This window comes from Plectropomus leopardus, chromosome 6, assembly GCF_008729295.1.
Source record: "Plectropomus leopardus isolate mb chromosome 6, YSFRI_Pleo_2.0, whole genome shotgun sequence".
NCBI lineage: Eukaryota > Metazoa > Chordata > Actinopteri > Perciformes > Serranidae > Plectropomus > Plectropomus leopardus.
The window spans coordinates 3,760,483-3,783,550 of NC_056468.1; the positions used below are offsets into that span (position 1 = coordinate 3,760,483).

Sequence of the window (23,068 nt, forward strand, 5' to 3'; positions counted from 1 at the left end):
TGTATTGCAGTAACACACACACATTTCTGTAGTAAACACTGTCCCTCATAGTCATTTTCTTTGGTGCTAGAAATGAAGAGGTGAGTGAGGCCATTGGTTCTGTTCCTTTATGGTAATGATACAGCGTATTCCAAACAGAAATGGACTAATGATTTGTTGCATGATCACATCAGCAGTACTGGCACCTGAAGACTTCTTTATTTATCCTCAAGTTGAGCTTAGCCTTTCAGTGAGGCTTGCAGTCTATGGGCCGGATCCACAAATAATGATTTGCACCCACTAACAGCACCATGATTTGCGAAGAATTAGAACTGGTGATTTGCCCCATTTTTAGCACCCTGTCCACAAAAGAATTTACACCAATGATATGGCAGCTGAGCACATTTTGCCTTCCTTTAGCATTTAATTGAGTACACGGATCTTTTCCCAGTGTGTCAAGCTTTTCTCCATATTTCGGAACCCACATTGATACATACTGAAAACTGCAGAAAGCACAAAGTCTTGCAGAGACCAGCTTTGAAACGAGAGAAACTGCGTCTGTTTAATTAACATGTCTCAGTAGCATTAAATGGTTCCACTGTAACTGCCTGCTGCAATTAGTGTTGGTGTTTGTGAAATAGAAGGTAACTGCAATGAGGCTTATTTGCCTAGAAAAGGGGCAATTTTGTGCTGAAAATTTTCAATATTCCATCATTTGCAGGCATGCAAAAGGAACAGGTAAAGCCAGGACGCTGTCTGCAGTTTGCGTGCATTTCAGCCTTTGCGCGTGCTGTGCGGATTGCGCAGATCTTTTCCTTTATTTGCACAGGTTTAGCAGCCACAAAAGCAACTCAGTCCTTTTGCAGATATGGCCCTAAGTTTTTTAAGTGCCTCTTATGTCCAGATTATCAGTCATTCATATATTCATTTATTCATTCCTGATGTCAGTCATGTTTCATCTTTTTGTCTTGTGGCTGAACCAGGACTCCAATCTGCCTCGCAGTACATAACTGACAGTGTGTGTCCTTGGTCGCGCCACAAAGTGCCCTAGTGAGGACATCAGATGAAACAGAGCTGTAGTGAGCAGCATAGCTTTTAAGTTGCCACACACATTCAACATTCATTGTGTCCGTGTTCACAGTCCTCCATTTGGCAACAGGACAGCAGAAATATTTCATTTGATACCAAAAATGTCCCAAAGGTCTGACAGCATTCTTAAAATAAAAAACAGTCAGTAATGAAGTGCTCTTAGCTGACCCATAAACACAGACAGATACATTAAACAAATATACTCCCAAATAAAAGTCTGATTAGCGTTCCATATCCAGCATAGAGATTGGTTAGAAGACACTTCAGTGTCTCTTTGAAAGCACTTGAAAGACGTCTGAGGTCTCGGTGAATGATGAGTCCCTTTCATATTGTCCATATGTTCCTGGGTTCAGTGCTCCATTCAGTAACCCGGGCTCACCGCAGGAGGCCAGGCTGCTCTGTGGCTCTCAGGAGGCTTTGTTTGTACACGTTCCTGGAGTCTCCTGTAGGTTCACCTTGGATCTGCGGAGTAAAATGTATTTATATATATGTGCTCCTTCAAAAACAATGCTGTTGTTTTAAATAAGTGAGGCCAGTGTGATGTGACCAATCTACTATAAAGCTGCCGTTTTAATGAGGGAGAGTTTGTTTGTTTGTGTTTTGCCTGCTAAATGCAGTTGGCATCTTCCTTTTTTTTAAAAAAGTTAGTCATCATCTAATAGTGTTGGAAAGTCCAGTCTCTTTTATTGTTTTTTAAAATTTGAGCCTATTAATTTATTATTTCGATGCAAATAATAATTCTACCTGGCAGTGCATAACCTCTTTTATAATGTTTTATATATTGGTGTAGTTTTGTTTTTGAGGCACTTGTGCTACATTCAAGTGCTCTTCGGAAATATCGTATTTACGAGTTACAAGCACATTAACAGTCCTCCAAAGTCGTAATTATGAGTGGGCAATTGGGAAATTTCGATAATACCCGAGTTGCAGAGTTGTAACGTTTGCAGGCAGCAAAAATGGCGGAAGCATGAAAACTGTCTCAACAACTGATGTTAAAAAAATTCTATATTTGGTTATTTTTTTCCTGGTAGCTATCATTTACTTTAGTAGTTGCATATTTTAGTATATGCATCCATTAGCTGTCACAAGTAAGCAAACTTTGAACTATAAAACATACCAGGCCAGTATACTAAGACTGGTAACAACGGTAACTTAGCTAGCCAACGTTATTGTTACAATATTGATAAGTACAGGACCTGAAGCTAGCTAAGCAAATATTAGCTAATTATAATATTATTTAAGTTTATAAGCGAATTAAAACATCAGCTACATACCTGATGCACATTCTATGTGCGTCCTTCTGCCACTTAAGCACAAAGGAGCTCTGTGCTACGTGTTTTTGGTAAAACATCAGCCACGAAAAAACAATATTTTCACTTCTAGCATCCATGTTTGTTGATTTTTTCTGACCAGAGCACTTGAATGCGTGCATATCATAATTACAACTGCACAACTGGGAAGTGCGATATTTCCGAGGAGCATGTGAAGGCAGCAGTATAGTCTCCTGCAGCGTCGTCTTGATTCTCCTGAGCCTTGTTTTGTGCTGATTCATCGACATATGAAGGGTTTAAAATGATCTTGTTATCTGGCAATTAGCTAAATGGCAGTGCATATCCAATAATGTTGCAGAGTGAAGCAAAAGTCATGTTACAAATAGTGAAAGAAATTACTTTCTACTGGGAGTAATTGAGTACAGTACTACATTACTTTTTTGAGTATAGACCCCAACGCTGCATATGACCATATTTAATATGAATTAGTTTCATTGCTCATAGGTGTCTTCATTCATTTTGAAACTCTGATACACATTTACAATTCCCTTATATTTTAACCGTTACAAAAAACGAAAATGTTACAGTGGTTGATGCTGAATTTCTTTTGGTCAGAGTCAGCAAAAGTGATGACAAAGTAAGAAGGACATATATACCAAATAGTAAGGGGAAAAAATATTTGGTGCATGTAAATTTAACCCTTTGAGACCTCAGGAAATTGGCTTGATGTTTTTTTGGGTTTTTTTTAACTTAGGTAAAGAGCAATGAATAACAAAAAACCTAAAAAGTACAAGGAAACTACCTGAAAATAGAAAAAAAGAAACAAAAGAAAAAGTAAAAAAAAGACACAAAAAAGGAAATTAAATTAAAAAAGTGATGAAAAATAATATTAATTCTGTAAAATAGTTTTAAAGTTATAATTATGACCATTATAAATATAGTTACATTTTCCCTAACTTCTTTAAAATTACTTCAAAATCTACTAATTTCTTGCAATTTGCAGAACAGTTCTTGCCAAGTTACTCATTTTCTTTTTTCCCATGTTTTCAAATAAAAGCAAGCCAATTTGCTCAGATTTTGAGGTTCATTACGTTTGACCGCAGTACAAGAAATGTGTTGTCCAGGTTTCAAAGTATATGAAGCTGTGTCAGTGAATCTGACAGACTAAAATGACCCCTGCTGTAAAGCTGTAAAAGAGGGTTGCTTTCTCTCACCTGTTGTGTGTCATGTGACTCTTGACCAGGTGGCCGGCAGCCAGAGCTGCCATCAGTGAGAGCTCTCCCGCCAGCACGGTGGCACACACAACCCTGGCCAGCTGCCGCGCGTTCTCCCCTGGACAATCCTGACTGGCTCCCTGCACACCCAGCATCTGCACACACACAGCAGAATGAGCGTTCATTACATGAATTCTCACAGCAGTTATTTTTCATTTGCCTGCAGTCACCTGAAATATATGTGTGTGTGTGTGTGTGTGTACCTGGAGGCAGGCTTGCTGAGGGGGCAGGTTGGTGCCTCCTCCCACAGTGCCGAGCTCTATAGAGGGCATGGTGCAGCTGATGTATAAGTCCTCTCCTGTCGGTCCTGACGCCTCCATCAGTGTGATGCAGTTACTGCTGCCTACTGACTGGGCGGGATCCTGGAGGGGACACACATACACACACAGCAACATACATTAACACAACACAAGGACACACTGAAATCAACCCACGCACAATAGTTGCTCAGAGCTCCTTTACCTGTCCACAGGCGATGTAGATGGCAGCCACCAGGTTGGCTGCGTGTGCATTGAATCCACCGATGCTGCCTGCCATGGCCGAGCCCACCAGGTTCTTACTGATGTTCACCTCCACCAGAGCTTCTGTCGTCGTTTTCAACACCTGCAGCACAGCAACAAGGAGTCCACATGAGTTGCTGATATAAGGTTAACATAAGATGGATGATTTAACTTACACCACAGGCTAAAAGAACTCATATGAAATGTGATTAGACAGACCAAATACTTAACTTAAATACTCTTTCTCTTTCAGTTGCTCACACAATACAAAGTCAAGTTACCTAAAATCACGTCAAAAATCAAGTGTAAACTGCTAACACATTTTAAAGGGTTGAATCACAGACTTGGCTGTCCGCAAATGATTTAATCTGTTCGTTCATTAAACTTTGTGGGAATTATATGATATGATCAAAAAACTAAGGAAAAATGTCTGGAAATTCTTAAGATCATTTCATGTTTGTTTTTGTTTATTACTTCTTCTACTACTTCTTTTAAGTTGCTTATTTTCTTTTGGTAATTTTTTTGCTAATTTTTTGGCCTGCCTCTCTTCCTCCCATGCCTTTGAAAGAACATAATCTAATTTGTTCAGGTTTCAAAGGGTTAATGCCAGTAAATGAAAATAAGTTCGACAGCAGTAAGCTGCAGTCTCAGCGCTGGCTCTCATACCTCTCTGACCACTTTAGCGGGGATGGTGGCCTCACACACAGCAGACTTGCCCCGGCCTTCGATCCAGTTGATGGCGGCTGGTTTCTTGTCGGTGCAGTAGTTTCCACTGACAGCCACCACCTGCAGCTCTGGGAAGTCCTGCTGCAGCCTGCTCAGAGCCTGCTCTGTACCCTGCAGGCATACCAAATATCCTTTAGACAAGGCCCTGGAGGACGCCAGGACGTTAGTCTCTACATGTACACAGCCATTATAAAACAGTTACCTTAGAAATCATATTCATCCCCATGGCGTCTCCAGTCTTGGAATGGAAGCGGATGTAGAGATTTCTTCCAGCAAGACCAACCAGCAGCTTCTGGAGCCGAGCAAACCTGCCCACAGAAACCATAGCCTCTTTCACACATGTAGACACACAACAGAAACTGATCCCGTGCTTAAAATTCAAGGTCTTCCCATCTCAGGTTTGGAGTTTTACCTGCTAGTGTTGTCGAAGGCCTCTTTGATGGCCTGGAAACCGTCGGCACTTTCTAGCCAGGCCTTGACCTCAGCAGCCTGGCAGGCAGTGGGCAGCCTCACCACGGGTCCTCGAGTCATGCTGTCAGCCAGGATACGGCAGCTGGCTCCGCCTCCAAGCTACAGCACAATCAGAGACAGAGACATGTTAACACAAGTTTGTTCGCAGTTGTTCATTATTGACTGTTTCAAATATTTTGTCCACTCTGGTACTTGTCCTTTAGGATACTATCACACATAACTGACACTCACAGCGATTGCTCGACAACCGCGGTTGGTGCTGGCAACCAAGCAGCCCTCTGTGGTCGCCATGGGAACCTGGAACTGCTTCCCATCCAGATGCAGTGGTCCAGCCACACCTACTGGTACGGGCATGTAGCCAATCACATTCTCACAGCAGGTGCCCATCACCTGGAAAATAGAGACAAATTCTGATGAGCATGTAAAAGAGGAAGCAGAGGGTCATAGAGAGGACGGCAGTTTGTTCTCAGTTTGTGTGTGTGTGTGTGTGTGTGTGTGTGTGTGTGTGTGTGTGTGTGTTCACCTTGGAGTAGTCGTAGTCGGTGTAAGGCAGGGTGGACAGGGCAGAGGGAGAGGGAAGTTTGGCAGATATCATCTGTCTCCTTATGGCCACTCCTCTCTCTGGTCTCTCCATCATGGCCTCCAGTTTGTATGCAGGGATGTGTTTGGAGTTGACGAGCCGCATCACCTCAGCATCACTCAGGAAACGAGCCCCCAGCTACAAGAGACAAAACCAAGCAGTGACTTAGAGAGAGAGAGGTACATATATAGATACATAAATACATAGATAGAACAGATTATAACTTCCATTTAACTAGTGTTTTCAACAGACATGTTTATAGCTACTTGCTGGGGGAGCCAATCATGACTGTCGCTGTTATCTTGACTCACTGCAGGTGACATCTTCCTCCTGACTGACTGTAGACTGAAAGTGATCATCCTGCTTTGATAGCTGTGTATATAGCTTAGCATTAACTTAAAGGGTCAGTTCACCCCAAAATCAGAAATATATTTTTCTATCTATATCAGTCTATATAGTTTTGGTGTGAGATGCAGTGTGTTGGACATTTTGTGTGTTGAGATGTCTGCCTTCTCTCCATTACAATGGAACTAGATGGCAGCTTGTGGTGCTCAAAGTGCCAAAAACATGCATTTGAAAAACCCGACAGCAATGTGTCTTTGGGGTAATTTTATGCAGTTTTTGGTCATTTTGTGTCTCTGTGCTTAATTGCTTCTTTTTCCTTTGCATCTCTTTGTGCTCTTTTCATAGTTGTTTTGTGTCATTTTGAAGTCTTTTGTGTACTTTGAAGTTATTTTAAGTCTTGCCGGTCGGTAGGTGTTAAATTTGGTGACACAGGTGAAGCCAGGGGGTCCTGTGCATGGTAGGGCTGTTCAGTAACCCATCCATGGTAAGTAAGCAGTTTGTAGGAACTATTTTCATTCTACCAAACTAAACCTGCCTACCATATCACCGTGTATCTACTGCTAGCTCACCTAGCACTAGTGAGCTAACTAACCTTAAAGCTCAGCTAAGGAGGATGCTATCAATGTTTATATCTTGTGTTGCCATAACCACGAGTCTCTTGTGCACAGTTCATTATTTGTCCATGTGAAATCATTTCCAATGCATAGTGTCTAGCACTGTGTGGGAGATTCATGCAGCAATGGAACCACGACCTGCCTGTGATGTGCAGCAATACTTCCTGTCTGAGAAATTGGAGCGTTAAGTAGATGTGAGCCCACACAGAGCCAGAGGAATCAGTGCAAGTGTCTTTTCTACTGGCGTCATGCTCTAATTGGTTCAGCCTCGAAGAGAGAGCAGAGTGACTAAGCTCATTACACTGCAGTTAAATCACACAACTGACTCAAAGCCTGCAGGCTTATTACTGCGACATGGCTCCATGATGGAAACAGACACCTGTGGGAGCTCGGACGAGGTGATGTCAGTACTCATAAACCTGAGAGGTTAGCAGAGTTATGAGCTATGAAAGGGAGGTTTTATGGGTTTGTATGTAATTTTTGTTTTTACCTCTGGGTTATTGAGGATGGCCACACATTCGTCCAGGTCTCTGGGCTTCTGAGGAAGGCTAGGCTGTTCAGTTTCAGACTTGAGCCTCTCGTCTTCCTCCCCCACCACAAAGAAGCTCTTTGGCTGGGGATCAGCGGGCGGGGCAGAAAGGGGCCGGATAACCTCCTCTGGGGAAACAAGGTGGAGTTGTATACCACTGTGCTACACAAGTTCGTCTGATACAGCATCATCACCACGCAGACACACCTTTCTCAGTCTGGTTGGCAGGTGGCGGGGCAGCCACGCTCTGGGCAGGTGCGAGAGGGCGGGGTGTGCACAGCTCCTTCCTGCAGCAGGTCTCAGCAGACCGTCGTGGGGTCACGGTGGGGGCAGACATAGTGATGGGGTTCTTCAGTGACAGAGTAGACTCCATCTCGACCTGCTCAAAGAAGATGTACTTGATGGCCAGCAGCAGGGCCAAGGCCAGACAGATGACCTGCTCGATGTCCATGGTTATCATCCTGCAGGGGGCATGGAGAACAATTGTTAGTTTCCATTTCAGAAACAATGCCAAAATGGTTGGCATTTTAGTTGGGTTTTTTTTGGCCCCTTGTCTTGAAGTCTGTGGAAAAGTGGCTTGAATCGTAAAAATGCACATATTAACAGAGAAAATGACTCAAAAAGTGCAGAAAATTTCAAAAATTAATTGTGTATAAATTTTTCTCTGTAACCAAAATTTTAATTCATCATATTAGAATAATTATAAATATAGTTTTCTGGATATTTTTCCCTATTTTTAAAAAAAATCATTTTATGAAACCCCACCTTTTTAAAACTAGCTTTCAAGTAATTTTCTTTGCACTTTTTATTAATTTGTCTAAATTTTGAAAAAAAATTTTGACGGATGGAGTTGCACGCATTACACGGCATCAAAACATCATGCCCTTCTTGTCAACTGTCCTGTTTATACAGACACTATTTTGGCACTGAAACTACCATGGCAATGGTACACATGGCAGAAGTTAATATTTGGCGATCATTAGTCAATATTTAATAATGTATTGAAGACACTGCTGGTAATCAGGGACAGCTAAATGTAGCCAATACATTTTTATTTCTATTCTATATAAAATATCAATTTTACATGTAAACCTTAGGAAATGAGTGTGATTTAGCACCTTTCAAATTTGCAAAGCGTTTCAGTGGAATAAAGTAGTTCAAATATAAGATCATTAAACAGTTATTAGTGTATTTACCAATTCTCTATGCATGATGTGATGCTGCTCAAATAAAAGGGCATAGAGTAAAAAGCAAACATATCATAAGCCTCACCTGGTGAGGTAGAAGTGCCAGAGTGGTGTCTCTGGCTCAATCCTCCTGGGAGAGAGGTTGTCCAGCTCCATGCCCACCTGTGGGATCCCCACTGTGGTGTTGAAGGACAGGGGCTCAGCGATCCAGCGGCTGTGGGCGTGAACCATCACCAGGCCCAGAGACTGTCCACAGAGCAGAGATCAGAAATCACACTCGAGTTCAAATAAAAGCAAAGAAACGCAGAAAGCGAGTGAGGTTTTACCATGATCATTTTGACTCTCTGCGTCACAGGATTGGGTTTGTTGTCCTCCTCCTCCTCCATCACTCTGGAGAAGTGGCTCAGCTGCCAGATAGGATGGCCCTCCTGACTCTCACGGGACAGCTACGCCAGCAAAAACACACAATACCATCAATCAAACTGACATTAGCACACACGTACACACACATACAATGTAAGACTGTACCCGTACCTCCAGCACAAGTGAGACGCACGCAGGGAAGAAAGTCATGAACACAAAGTAGTTGGCCAAGACGGACATGCAGCCGAAGCAGCACATGATTTCCAACTGCCGCACACCTGAAAGACACAAGATAGACACTCAGGCATTTACGACTCACATGAGAAATGGTCACTATATCACCAGAATTACTGAAATCAGAAAGGAAAGAAAAGACAAACTGGCCATAACTTGCTTAATTGTCTGATTAGATGGACATACCATTTTGACAGCTATGGTCAGATAATCTGCTTGGTGTCAGGGTAAAGGCTAGGACAATACATGAGTTTGTATAATTTATGAGGTAAAAACATAGCTGTTCCAGACATTAGAGGTTGGCTTATAAAGTCTGCTGTCACTCCTAACTTTTTCACCTCAACACAGAGAATTACTGCCTAAAGTTACAACATTTTTCGAAAACAGCCAAGACCAATCAATCTGCAACTTAGAACAAATGAGGGAGAGGAAAGGGCCTCTTCCCTACATCTTACCCCTACTTCCACCTACGTGGTCTTGGATTGGAAATAATGACGGCTAGTGTGGTGGCTGCAATAGAAATAAAGCTGCTAATGTTTTGAACATCCATCACCATGCTTCTTGGAATGTTATCGTGAAAGAAGTCGCAGAACATCACTCAGTGGAAATGCAGTCATCTCGCAATTTAGTTTTATTGACATTTAGAAAATATTGCTTAAATTGTGCGCAAATCTGTAATGAAAACCTGCCCACTAATGTCATGATGCAATGACACAAGGAAAACTCCAAAGAGCAGCAAGTACCTGACATGGTTCCCACTCCGATCACTAAGCACTCCACCAGAGCATCCAGAGTGAAGGTAGGTCCCAGTACTGCCATGCCACGAGCAATGTTGTCCCTCACTTCATCCTGAAAACATTATAGTACAATATAAAAGTCAGGGCAGCTGTTGGATTTTTATGTTATGTCGTAGTATGATGAGTGAATCTTTCATCATACCTGAGAACTGGAGCTTAAGGCGAACTTAGCGAGAGCGCATGCTTTGGAGAGGTCGATGAGAAGCAGGAAGAATGGCAAAGCCTCACTGGAAGACATGACAGAACCATCAGCTTGAGTTCTGAATAGAGATACTGGTAAGAAAAAATATTGTGCAGAGTGTGTCCTTACTTGAGGCCTGTGAGCTCTTTATCAAGAAAATGAATGACCACTGTGCTGAATACGAAGCTGGAGAAGATGGTGAAGAGGCCAGCAATGCCTGCAAGAGAGCAGATGAGCTGAATTTGAGCTTTATTTAGCTAGTTTGGTCAAAAAATGCACTACCTCTAGAGCAACTATGGCATCTTGTAAACTACTTATGCACCCGTCAATATTTTACCTAAAATATATTTGGACCCCAGTTGTCTCAAGTTCTGGAACTGGAAGTAAATATAGACAATGGCGATGCAGCGTGTGATGGTCAGGATGATGATATCACTACTCAGAATTTGCTGTAAAGAGAAAAGAAAATCTGATCAATGGTCATAGATACTCATTAGAAATGGATAATAAAATAAGGGATAATCCTCAATGTAATGAAAGAAATACTTGGGCATTTTGGGAAATCTCCTTATTCCCTTTCTTGCTTAGTGCTAGATGTTCAGATTAACACCACTCATGTCTGTGTGCTAAATGTACAGATTTTGCATATATAGAAGGAGTCTATCAATATATTGTTTTTTAGGGCTGACACTAATACCTATTATTATTACTTAATGAGACCAAAAGCCGATATTTGAAACCCATTTGCATTTACAATAATAATGAAAATATTTCTGTCAAAATTTAGAATTTGGAATATGACAAACTCCAACACAAAACTGTAATTAAATGCCTTTAGCAAATGTTGAATCCAAAGTAAACCTTTCAACATCATATACAGCAAGTTCCCTGCAACTTTTTTTTTTACAAAAAAGTTAAGTAAAATTTAAATGAATAATGAATAAATAAAAACGGCTCCGTGAGGTTAAACAAAGTAAAAGTTCCTCCCATGCTGGCACTTTCTTTACATGGATTGCAGACTGCTTTTTCTGGTGCTGGTTGAGTGTGATGATCAGTGATCATTAAAATAAAACGCAGATACAGATAATCGGCAAAATGCCAAATATCGGCCCGATAACCGGCCAGACTGATAATCTGTCGACCCCTAATATGTAGGCCCCTATGTATAAATTACTTGGTCGGGAGCACTAACTTCTGGAGTCTTTGCCAGCTAACCGGGGAACACACCAGTACGTGTTATGGTGCCAGCCCCAAAAAACAGCACCGAAACCAATTATTAAAATTGTCCAAACATGGAATTATGACTTCCATGTCTGTCATGTGATGCTTCGCTATCATAATTTGATCTATTTAGTCTGATGGTGTTTTTAAGACAGTGTGCAGCACAATTAAATAATTTCATCCCCATTTAAGTTAGCAAAGCGCTAAACAATGCAGAGGATCTGGGTCATTTCATATCATAAAAATCAAGTTTCTTTGGCTTTATGTGCCACTGAACAACCTCCATAATGCTTCCAATGCTGTATCCAGTTCTCTTTATACCACCATGTAAGGTGCCAGATGAGAATTCAGGGATTGCCAAAGAAAAGTGGACATGTGAATGTCTGTTCCATGTTTCATGGCAGTCCATCCAGTTGTTGTTGAAATTTTTAGGTCTGAAGCAAAGTAGTCAACTGACTTACAGCTGGAACGCTGCTAAAATTGCATTATAAGATCCATAACTACTGGTCATGACAATGCAAATTAATTTTTAATTGAGCTAAGCACACTATTCAGAGCTGTGTGGCAACTTAAAGTATTCACTTACTGTCCTGAGGCTGTTTCGAATGAGGTTGATAGCCTACTTTATAATATGTGGTGGATCCACTATGGATAACTGACATATTCTCACTCATCTCATTCGTTTACTCACTTCCTCTGTTTTGGGGCAGTCGAAGTTCCAGCCACAGATCTGGTCATTGCCGGTGAACATGTTCATGGACATCATACAGATGGTGAGGGTGACTGTGCCAACGATCACCTCCCAGGGGTGGGAGGCCACCAGGAGGCCGTGCAATCGGAACAGACGGGTCAGCATGGTGCAACGGAGCTACCAAATGACACAAGGAGAGTAATGTAAGCGGGGAGGAGCTGTGCACTGCACAGATGAGGGAAAGAAACAAACGCATCCACAGTGGGAGCAGTTCATGTCAGTGATCATGAGAAACATATGGACATGAACATTAATAAGGGGCATGATGTTTATTATTTACTTGACTGTTTCCAGATTATCCTATTTCACACTTCAGCTCCAAAATTCAAGCTCAAAGGAAAAAATGTACTTCATTCATCTGACAGCTGCGGTTATCACCTGCTTTACAGATTAAGCACTCTCAAACAAAATATACAATCATCTTGTAAAATATGACATTATTGTTTAAACCACCCAACTATGTGTAGTTAAAATTAGCTGCAATTCATGTTAATACATTCATATTAATAATAATAATCCATTTAAAAGGTATAGATCCTAAAAGCTTGAAAGGCGCCATTCTGCTGGCTCTCAAAAAAGTGGACATAACAGAAATAGTGGAGAGGAATGCAGGCTATGTGGAAAGCATTGCAGTAAGAGAAAATGAAAAGCAAAGCAAAAGCCACCGGGGGTGGAGTGCAGAAAGAAGAAAAAAAAAGATGAACATGGTACATTTGCACATACAGTATTCTTTTAATAGTTTTTTTTTGGTTAAGTGTTATTGTTGATTATTCGCCAAGTTGCACTGTATGTGGGCTTTCATTTAAATGTGTTATTTTAAACATATTTTAACTGCATCATTTACATTACAGATTACACCCAAAACCTGAATAGCACACTAGAGTGGCGACTCACTCCACACTCAAAAGAAACCCTACTATAGGTTAATAGTAATAATTATATAATTATTAATAATTATTATTATTATCAGGAGAAGCTTGCCTGGGGTGCAGTGTATGCTAGGTCCAGCACTGTCTGAATGTTACATAAGACTTGATGTTAAATATCATTATTAATATTTGTTGACGCCCTTACTCAGTGTGTTAGGACACCTGTCATGTTACTGTTTTGTTTAAGGTCTTACGGCATGTTTACATGTGACGTCATCACGTAGAGCGTATCACTGGTGCGTCTATACGAGAGTGCAGAGAGCAGAGTGCCGTCTGCGTTAGCCGGGAAATGTTGATGATGAAGCCTGTCGGTTTTTGTTCAAATAAATATGCCTGTCGGCTAAAGTGAGTACCAAGTCAGGCTCTACGTATTCTCCATGCAAGAAGAAGGCGCCACTCAGCTTAACACTTGATTTGATTTGTTCCTGTGATTCATTTATACCTACATTTTGTCCTTTTAATTCTGTATATATTGAAATAAAAAAGGTCACTCTTGAGTTTTCTGTGTCCCTTTGGGTCAGAAGTAGCAAGCCAAAACAGACATCTAGCTATAGCAGGAAATAATTTCAAACATGAGTAACGTTAGGCCTTTGAATAAAATAACTAGAAGCTAAATCTAAACCAATTTGATAAAAGAAAAATTTTCACCAGAGAATTTAAATGTGGAACTCTTAATTGGTACATTTCTTGAATGTAGACTTAATTAACAAGAGTTTTTCTTCTGTAGCTTCGTATCTGAATTTGTTAGTTAGGCTTCTTTAGATATAGGTTACATTTTTAACTACGTCAGTTACGTAGGTTATATTGTAAAGAGGAACTCCATTATAACGCCAAATGTTAGTATCACCAATGAATGCCTCATAACGCCATCATAGTTAAACAGCCCGCCGTTCATTTAAATATATTACTAAGAAAAGACGTTTACCGAACACTGCTCGGCGGTGTCTGGAGCGGGTCACAGCCGGTCTATCTATTATCAGTGTCCGCTGGACTCGTTCGCGGAGCGGCTTTGTAACGGCTTTATCCTACGCTGACAGTCTACTTTAGGCGTCCCTTCAGTGTTGCCTACAGGCTTTTATTTACTGACATGACATAAAAGCGATATTAAATTTAAGACATGACATAAACTTACCTTGAGCCGGTAGGAGTATGATTATTGAGAGAGTGGTGTGATGGTGACTCGGGGCCAGCCTCCTGATGTGAAGCACAGAAAGCCGGTCTCAGCGACACACCGAGTGGCTCCTCTGCACCTCTCTGGGACCGATGGAACGATGGCACGCTACTACATCATCCGACACTTCAGCCAATCACGTCGGTCACCTGCTTCACGAGGGCAATATCCACGCCCCGTTTCCTAGGCGACGGCAGTAATTGGGGCATGGCCAGAGCGAGGACGTCCAATCTCGCCACTACTCTCACTGAGGAGGTGATGCGGTGGGAGTGGGCTGCTCCTGTGGGAGGTATAGGTGCCTCATAGATTCATAGTTTAAAAAACTGACTTTATTAAAAGAAACTACATTGCAATTACTCGGAGCTTTTCAAATCAGATTAATGTGACACTTTTACACGGAAATGCATCAAACTTCACAATAAAGGGCAGGCTGCAAAATGTTTCACGAAATGGAATAGTATGGATATGTTATGAATAATTAGAGGTATGGAGCGGAGATAAATCAGAGCATGTAGATGTGCTTTCTGCTTTTGTATGACTGAAAACCAGTTTTCTGAGCTGGAAACTACGGGTCACTTGATATAGAGGACCGACTGTGTCACGGAAAAAGTAGCCTACAAAGCATTTTATTAATGAATAACTAACTGAACAATTACAATAGTCATTAATACATTTATTTGTAGATTAATTTAATGATCTACGAATAAATAGACTAGAGCACAAAGTAATTTGTTATTTGAAGTTTTAATTGGCGAGAAAAAGATGGATGATAAAAATAATTTACAAATGAAACATCAGGCTAAATGCACTTCTTTAAACCAGTGGCACTATATGGGGAAGACAATTTCGGATGATTCTAAGAGCTCCATGACTGGCAACGGCTTACAACAACGTTTCTGAAAATTATAAACCTAAAACCTTTCATAAATTACTGAGATGGGCTGTCTTCCAAGTCCTTATTCAGTGGCACCAGTTAGCTAAATGTAGTTACCTTTGACTACATGTAGCCAATAGATGTATGTAGGATATTGAATTTGTTGCATTTTACAAAACAACAACCTGTCAATATTAGTAACAACAACTTGAGAATTTAAAAAGTTAAATAGTTGAAGTTGCATGTTCAAAATATGCTCAGGTCTTGAAATGTAGACCTGTGTGAAGTTTATGCAGTCAGCAATTACTCAGTGACTAAACACTAGATCTTAGTAAATAGTCTTTGTTTTGTTTGTGTCTACCTTTTGTTGATTTGTAACATACATTCATTCATTAGCTGTAACTGCTTATTGTCCTCAGTTAATAAAATGTGAGGAATAGTTATGTCTAAGGATAGGATAGTGAAAAGACAAGCATGAATGAAATAGGTATAGGTGCTTTCTAACAAGCTAACATTGCACTTTCCTTATTGCTATCCCCTAATAATGACCTTATGCATGTTGTGGCATAATTTTTCGTCAGACTGCAATATTATGCCAATATTATGTTACTTGAAGCATCTGACTATTACAATATACTTTTTTTCTCAGTTTTGTCTTTCCTTTTGTACATATGTCCTTGTATAATTCAGGGGCCTTTCTCCTAAAATGGGTTTGCTGGTGGACCACCTAAAAATGTGAGATTGTGGGGTGATGAGTGGGGTATAAAGGACATATAATATGTCACATATGTCCCATCAGTTTAAACATTTGCTCTGGACTCTGAACAGACTTCTGGCTCTGCTTATTGTATCTGAACAACGACATTCCTCAAGTGCATGCCTCTTTGCTAACCTGTAGAACCTGTCATTCATGTGAACCCTCCTGTAGATGTACCAGAAGGGTGTTGCCAGAAGTCCCAATTCTCCCAGCTAAGGAGACCATAAAGTGGGACGACCATCAGATAAGACATTTACTCTGGACATTAACCCCTCAGATAACGGAGAAAAAAAAGCTCTAAAACAACTCCCCTAAACTTCACAGACATCTATCATCAGTTTCAGCTCATTGTTTAGCTGTCTAGCCCACGACTTAACTGTTATGGTTCACTCTCACTGCTCACAAAACATAACTTTCAGCCACAACAGGCAGTTCTGTACGCTACCTGCTCAGCACCAAACAGCAGACGCACACAGTTGGTGTCAAACTCGTGAGCATTTATCTGCTAGGGAGCCACATATTTCCCTCAGTGGAGCTAAAGGAGTGAACATTAGGTTTAGATTCATCAACTGCACATAAACATGACTCCAAATTAATGAAAAAGTTGCTTCATAACAGCTGGATGTACAAACAAGTAAATATTGCTAACAAGGATTAAGGATTATTCTTGGCATACATGTCTTCAGAAACCAGTCATAAAAAGAGTGCAATTTGAGTATAATCACTAAAGTGAGCATATACTTTGGTAGCCTGCAAAGCCCACGGCTTGTCAAAGGTGGTAATGATTTAGATTTTTGTTTGTTTGTTTGTTTGTTTGTTTGTTTGTTTGTTTTGGCAGGTATTAAGGACATATTGTTGTGGCATCAGTTTGAAACATGTACTCCCAACTTCGAGCAGACTCTTGGCTGTGCTTTTTTCTAACTGAACAACAATATTCGTTAAGTGCATGCATTTTTGCTCACATGTGGAAACTCTCATTCATGTGAATCCTCCTGTAGACGTATCAGAAGGGTGTTGCTGGAAGTCTCAGTTCTGCCAGCCAAAACCATGCAGAGGGACAAAGCCACAAACCACAGGTGCTCCAACAGGTAATATCACTCTTCTGGCTACTAAGTAAAAGAGCACAACTTTACTGTTATGGTTCACTCTCACCGCTGACTGAGTGTGCTTTTGGCCGCAGCAGGCAGTTTTATACGCTACCTGCTCAACACCAAACTGCAGACGTGCACAGTAAGAGTCAAACTGGTAAATATAGGGGAGCATTTAGCTAGCAGGGAGCCATATATTTTCCTCAGGGGAGCTAACAGAGAGTAAATATTGGATTCAGATTCATCAACTGAACATAAACATGACTTGACTTGATAATGTTCCTCCATAACTGCTGGATGTGCAAATATAGTGACTAGTTTGCCATATCAAAAACAATGTGTTTCTGCTGCCCCCAAGTGGCCCAAAAACAAAACTGAAGACACTTACTGCAGGATGAAGTAAAAATATGACATACTTGTACTTGAGTATTTCTATTTTATGCTACATTATACTTCCATGCTACTACAATTCAGAGGAAGACACAGTTTTTACTCCACGTTATTTTATTATAAATGTCCTTACAGTTACTAGTAGGGCTTTGAGATATAACAATATTGTGATTATGATTTGAGATATCATTCTAGATTTGGATATTATTTTATCAAACTGCTATTACAAACTGCTAAAATACAGAAGTAAAAGTACACTTTTTTTTTAAAGTTAATCCTTTAAAACCTGGTTGGGCATCAGTTTTCTTGTACAGTGTTCAGATACTTTTCACAGGTTTTTAAACCTTTGAACAGTGGTTTCTTTTAAAAATGTGGGAGAAAAAGGCAATCAGCAATTTGGCATTAAATATCCCACAATTTGCACAAAATGATGGCAAGAAGACAAAATGACCTAAAATGTAGCTTAAATAGACAGAGAGAGAGAGCGAGAGAGAGAGGAAGTTTTAGAATATAATCAGATGACTTAAAAAATATCAAGAATATGTTTCTGCTTATACTCCCTTATTTAAAATTAAATTACAGAGAAAATACTATTATTTATTTTTTGATTTTAATAAAATGTTTGTCCTTTTTTCCAGGCTAATTCAGGTAATTTTCTTGCAACTTTTTGCAACCCCAAAAGCTCTCAGTCACTCTGGTTTAGTCTGTGCTGGGTCTTACTGCTTTAAAATGTGAGTGGGTGATATTTAGACTCTGCCCTCTTTTGATTTTAATATGGACCAACGCTGACTCTGTGTGTTTGTGTTTATGTAGCCCCCAGTCTGTGGAAAACAAGACCACCAACCCTCTGAAGGCTGAGGGTGGAAAGGACCTGGCCAGGGACAGTACGGATAGTAGCATCGAGTCAGAGTCCAGCTCTGACAGGGTCGGCAGCCTGTCCGTTCATTTTAAAGCTCCCATCTGCGGAGAGAACCAAGGCGCCAACAAGATCGGCTCCCTGCACAAACCTGGTAGGACATATTCAACTCCACTGGTCTGATCTGTCACATCTTTACACCCTCCAGTTACTTTTAAAGCACTGATCATACTTTGAATTTGCAGGGGACAGTGAACCCAAGTAGAAGAAAGGACTCAGACAATTCTTTTCCACCGTGAAGACATTTTTATTGTGTCCAGGTGGACAATCAATAAAGCTGTCAAACTGCGTCTCTCTGGCCAAGTTGGACTCTATTAGCTGCTTCACAGGGCAGCATGGAGGCTCAGTCACTGCTGCAGCCGCACAGCTTGAAGGACCTGAATAAGAAAATCGGCCCCGTGTCCTTCACATGCCTATTCATTTACCTAATAAAACAAATTCAAATTTAGTTACTCTTTCAGTGCTTTGTTTCTCCTCAACCTCAGTGACTGATTTAATCTCAAAGTCGTTTTGGGGAATGCCATGTCTTATTGATGCACTCATTATATAAACTCATTTCTGGAGGGAAAACTGGAGGGAAAGACAGTCCAAACAAGTCCAGCTGTAACGGACGCAAATTTTCACACTTGCTTTCAGTGAGGATGATGCAACATCTCAACATCAAACCCAACAAGTTATTTGTGGAAAGACAACAACCAAATCTTTGAGGGGAGGAGTCGTTTTTTTTTAAATACACCAACTTATTTTACAATTTAAACCACATGATTTCAATATCAGCACACCTTAACAACAACTCTGTTTGTAGGTTTGTAGTTACAGTTAGTTTAGTTAACCCTCTGAAACTGGAACAACCCGGTCACAACACCTACATGTGCAAGTTAAAAGTCTACCATGCAAAGCACAAGCCATATATCAACAACACCCAAAAAGGCCGCCGGCTTCTCTGGGCCCGAGCTCATCTGAGCTGGACTGACGCAAAATGGAAAAGTGTGCTGTGGTCTGACGAGTCCACATTTCAAATTGTCTTTGGAGATCAGGGACATCTTGCCCTCTGGGCCAAAGAGGAAAAGGCCCATCCAGATTGTTATCAGTGCAAGGTAACTTGCACATCTGTGAAAGCACCATTAATGCTGAAAGGTACATACAGGTTTTGGAGCAACATATGTGCTTGTACATCTTTTTCAGGGACGTCCCTGCTTATTTCAGCAAGACAATGCCAAGCCACATTCTGCACGTGTTACAACATCGGGCTCCGTAGTAAAAGAGTGTAGGTACTAGACTGGCCTGCCTGCAGTCCAGACCTGTCTCCCATCAAATGTGTGGCGCATCATGAAGCACAAAATACAACAACGGAGATCTCGGACTGTTGAGCAACTGAAGTCATACATCAAGCAAGACTGGGAAAAAACGCCACCTACATAGCTTCAACAATTAGTGTGCTCAGTTCCCAAATTTTTATTGAGTGTGTTAAAAGGAAAGGTGATGTAACACAGTGGTAAACATGCCCCTGTCCCAGCTTTTTTGGAACGCGTTGCAGGCATCAAATTCAAAATGAGTGAATATTTGCAAAAAAACAATAAAGTTTATCAGTTTGAACATTAAATATCTTGTCTTTGTAGTGTATTCAATTGAATATAGGTTGACAAGGATTTGCAAATCATTGTATTCTGTTTTTATTTACGTTTTACACAACGTCCCAACTTTATTGGAATTGGGGTTTGTATATATTTATGGTAATTATAAATATAGATTAATTAACATGTCCAATTTCTATTTCTATTTCAATCTAAATCTACGAATTTCTTGCACTCTGCAGGACATTTCTTGCCAAGTCCCTCTATGCCTTTTTGCCCCCCTTTTTTCAAGAAATCTAACTTTGGTGTCAAGGTTTCAAATAGTTAAATAAAGGCCTTTATGAGAAAAAAAATGCAAATGCATTATAATTCTTGCACCTCATTTTGCAGTATCTGTCAAAATAATTGGAATAAGATTTTTTTTTCATATCATGCAGCCATAAATTAAATGAACCTGCACTTGTATATTGTGCACTGCACGATTCTAGTTGTTTGAACACTCAAAGCACTTTCACATTAAAGTCACATTAACCCATTCACGCATACATTCATACACTGGTGGTTGACTCAAGGCTACCGAACAAGGTGCCACCTGCTACTTTTCATACATAATCGATGAAATAGCCATCACAAGCAATTTGGAGTTGTGTATCTTGCCCAAGGACACTTCGCCAAGGTGGAGGAGAAGATTGCCGGACGATCTACACAACAGATTGCTGACAATAATATGTCAAAACGGGAACAACACAGGTGTAATTAATAATATCACAGCTCCATTTTATTTAGACAATAATCCGGCATAGAGACCAGAAACTGTTGGATAGGGAAACCAACCGGCCAAACAACCCAACACATCCCAACACCTACATTCTAGTTCTATTGTGTTGCTTAATGCTGAGAGTGCAGCAGGTTGTGTTGTGAGTGCGCTGTGGGAGGGTGAGAGGAAGCTGATGACGTTTGCTCTCCTTTAAAACATCTGGAACAGCACACATCATGGTGAGAGACAAGCCATCAGTGCCACAGGTAAGATTTCATATCCAACTTTAGTGTTTGTATTTTCCACTTTCATTTCTTTAAATTTATCCTTAGTTTTCTTCTGTGTGTTTGTCAAGAAGCATCTCTGCTCTTCATCCCCCGATCGAGCTATTTTAACCCTTAGTTTGGTGCATTTTACGTGCTTTTCATTCTTCATTTTTTTGTATAATTTTGGCTGTGTTCATGCATATGGCATAAATCTGGCAAGATTGTGTATTTTTATTTAATCTTGGAATTTTCAGCTCCGCTCCTACACTAAGTCTAAAATACACTTTGGAAACTAAATTGTTGCATCCATACTGTTAAGTGCAAAAAATGTGCTATTGTTGCTGCTAATCATTGACATATCCCAGGCTGTGATAATAATTCAAAATAATAATAATCTACTTTGCACGTAGTGTGTGTGTGTTTGTGTGTGTGTGTGTGTGTGTGTTTGTGTGTGTGTGTGTGTGTGTGTGCCATCGTGACAAAAACCTGGCATTTAAAGGGTTAAAATTCTAAAAAATAAACAAAAAATAAATAAAATTAATGGATATTTGATATTTATGATATTGGTGTTGGTTAACCCTTAGGGCCCAATATCAGTCAGGCCCTAAGGGTTAATAACAATATTATGATCACCATCAGGTCATCCCATATTTTTTATAAAATGAATTCATTAATATTTAATGGCAATAAACTACATGTATCCCCTATTTTTACCCTATATTCGCCATTGTTTCTCTCATTGCATTGCATTTTTTTAAATGGACAGTGGGTCTGAAACAAATAGGTCACAGGCTGAAGGAAGTGTCCACACTGATAAGAGATAACACAGAGTTAGATAAGGAGTAAGAGTCCAAACAAAGCCAGCTGTTATCACACTAAATGTTCACACTCTTTATTTGAAGAAGATAAACTTCTCCCTGACAGCTGAGGACTCAGTGAGTTATTACAGGTGCTGTAAGGTTTGTCTGAGCAGCTTTTTTCAAGGAATCAGGAGGACAGTTCAACATGTTGCACTATCCTCTGTGTAGTGTCTTTGCAGTTGTGATTTTAATATAATGTACTATATGTCCTATCCATATGAGGAATATTCATTAATATTAAGAATTTTAACACTTTAAATGTGAGGTTTTTGTGATGATGCCACTATGTTTTTAGATGAAATATATATATATATATATATATATATATATATTCAATAAATATTCAATAAACTACATGCAAAGTTGTTTTTTTTTTTTTCTTTTCAAAAGATCACAATCTGAAACCCGGTTTCAAAAGTTTGCAATCTCAGGCCCCCCAAAATGCAGTTGTCATGTGAATGAAATGCCAAAATGCAACAAAAGTTTAAAGTCTCATGCAAGAATTGTTGTCGTGTAAACGACCCCTAAATCTACATCCACAAATTAAAATGCTGCTGTTCCTCCTCCACAGCCTCCAGTGAAGCCATGGCCTCCAGTCGTCCCCTCCTCCTGTGGCTCCTCCTCTGCGTTCTGACGGTGGCTGAAGCCCAGCTGAGACTGTTTAACCTGCGGGCCAGCGACCTGCCCGCCAACATCCTGGGAATCACCGACGGTTATGTCAAGGTGTTCTGTAGCAGCACGTCTCTGGGTGAAACATCTGTTCGCAACAACAACCCAAACCCCTGGTGGGAGGAGGAGTTCACTCACTTCATGGCCAAGGAGAACGACGTGCTGAGGCTGGAGGTTCATGACAGTGACTATCTCTTCGATGACCTGGTGGGGGTTTGTCAGAGACAGCTCAAGCCGGGGACCCACGAGTATGACTGCTACCTGGAGAAAGGCGGGATCCTCCATTACTCCTACACCCTCAGTTGAAGAATTCATGGATGCATGTGACCTTTGACCTTCACAGGCTCCTTGTAGTGATCACAGCAGGTTAAATCTTGATGCGTGGTTTGAAGAGGTCCATTATTCACATTTTTTAACAGGCAGATCATATTCACATTAACCCAGAATGAATGCAAATTTATTCACTCGGCCCAAAGAAAATTTAATCTCTTTATTAAGCTTTATCACTTACAACAGTGCTACTGCCCTTTTTGTCAAATAGAAATAAATCTTCCCTGCAACAAGCACGTTCCTATATATGTTTTTTTTATTTTTATTAACAAATGTCATTGAATGTAATAATAATGGACAATAATTGTAAAGATTTTATCCATTTGCATTGGCTTCTGGGACCCAAATGATCAAAATCTTTCTCAATGTGTAATT

General features: G+C 40.4%; 2 protein-coding genes across 2 annotated transcripts; one reads left to right on the plus strand and one right to left on the minus strand.

Moving 5' to 3' along the window:
• Positions 1-93: 93 nt before the first annotated feature.
• On the minus strand, positions 94-14,281 carry hmgcra (3-hydroxy-3-methylglutaryl-CoA reductase a). Its single transcript, XM_042488801.1, has 20 exons — positions 14,174-14,281; positions 12,053-12,229; positions 10,478-10,589; positions 10,270-10,357; positions 10,102-10,186; positions 9,906-10,011; positions 9,100-9,206; positions 8,892-9,011; positions 8,651-8,811; positions 7,586-7,839; positions 7,340-7,506; positions 5,834-6,028; positions 5,542-5,700; positions 5,252-5,409; positions 5,042-5,147; positions 4,780-4,950; positions 4,076-4,216; positions 3,817-3,975; positions 3,554-3,708; positions 94-1,530 (listed from the first exon to the last, which is right to left on the minus strand). The coding sequence occupies exons 2-20, from the start codon at positions 12,215-12,217 to the stop codon at positions 1,476-1,478; spliced, it is 2,664 nt and encodes an 887-aa protein (XP_042344735.1). The 5' UTR covers positions 12,218-12,229; positions 14,174-14,281; the 3' UTR covers positions 94-1,475.
• A 7,956-nt stretch (positions 14,282-22,237) lies between these two features.
• On the plus strand, positions 22,238-22,926 carry LOC121944984 (perforin-1-like). Its single transcript, XM_042488971.1, has one exon. The coding sequence runs from the start codon at positions 22,280-22,282 to the stop codon at positions 22,667-22,669; it is 390 nt and encodes a 129-aa protein (XP_042344905.1). The 5' UTR covers positions 22,238-22,279; the 3' UTR covers positions 22,670-22,926.
• The last annotated feature ends 142 nt before the right edge of the window (positions 22,927-23,068 follow it).

Bases quoted from the DNA above. Each gene is read 5' to 3' on its own strand.
- hmgcra (XM_042488801.1), bottom strand. From the start codon at position 12,217: ATGCTGACCCGTCTGTTCCGATTGCACGGCCTCCTGGTGGCCTCCCAC. The intron at 8,812-8,891 runs GTAAAACCTCAC...CTCTGTGGACAG, and splicing joins AGAGAGTCAAAATGATCATG to TCTCTGGGCCTGGTGATGGT. The intron at 5,701-5,833 runs GTGAACACACAC...TCTATTTTCCAG, and splicing joins CCGACTACGACTACTCCAAG to GTGATGGGCACCTGCTGTGA.
- LOC121944984 (XM_042488971.1), top strand. From the start codon at position 22,280: ATGGCCTCCAGTCGTCCCCTCCTCCTGTGGCTCCTCCTCTGCGTTCTG.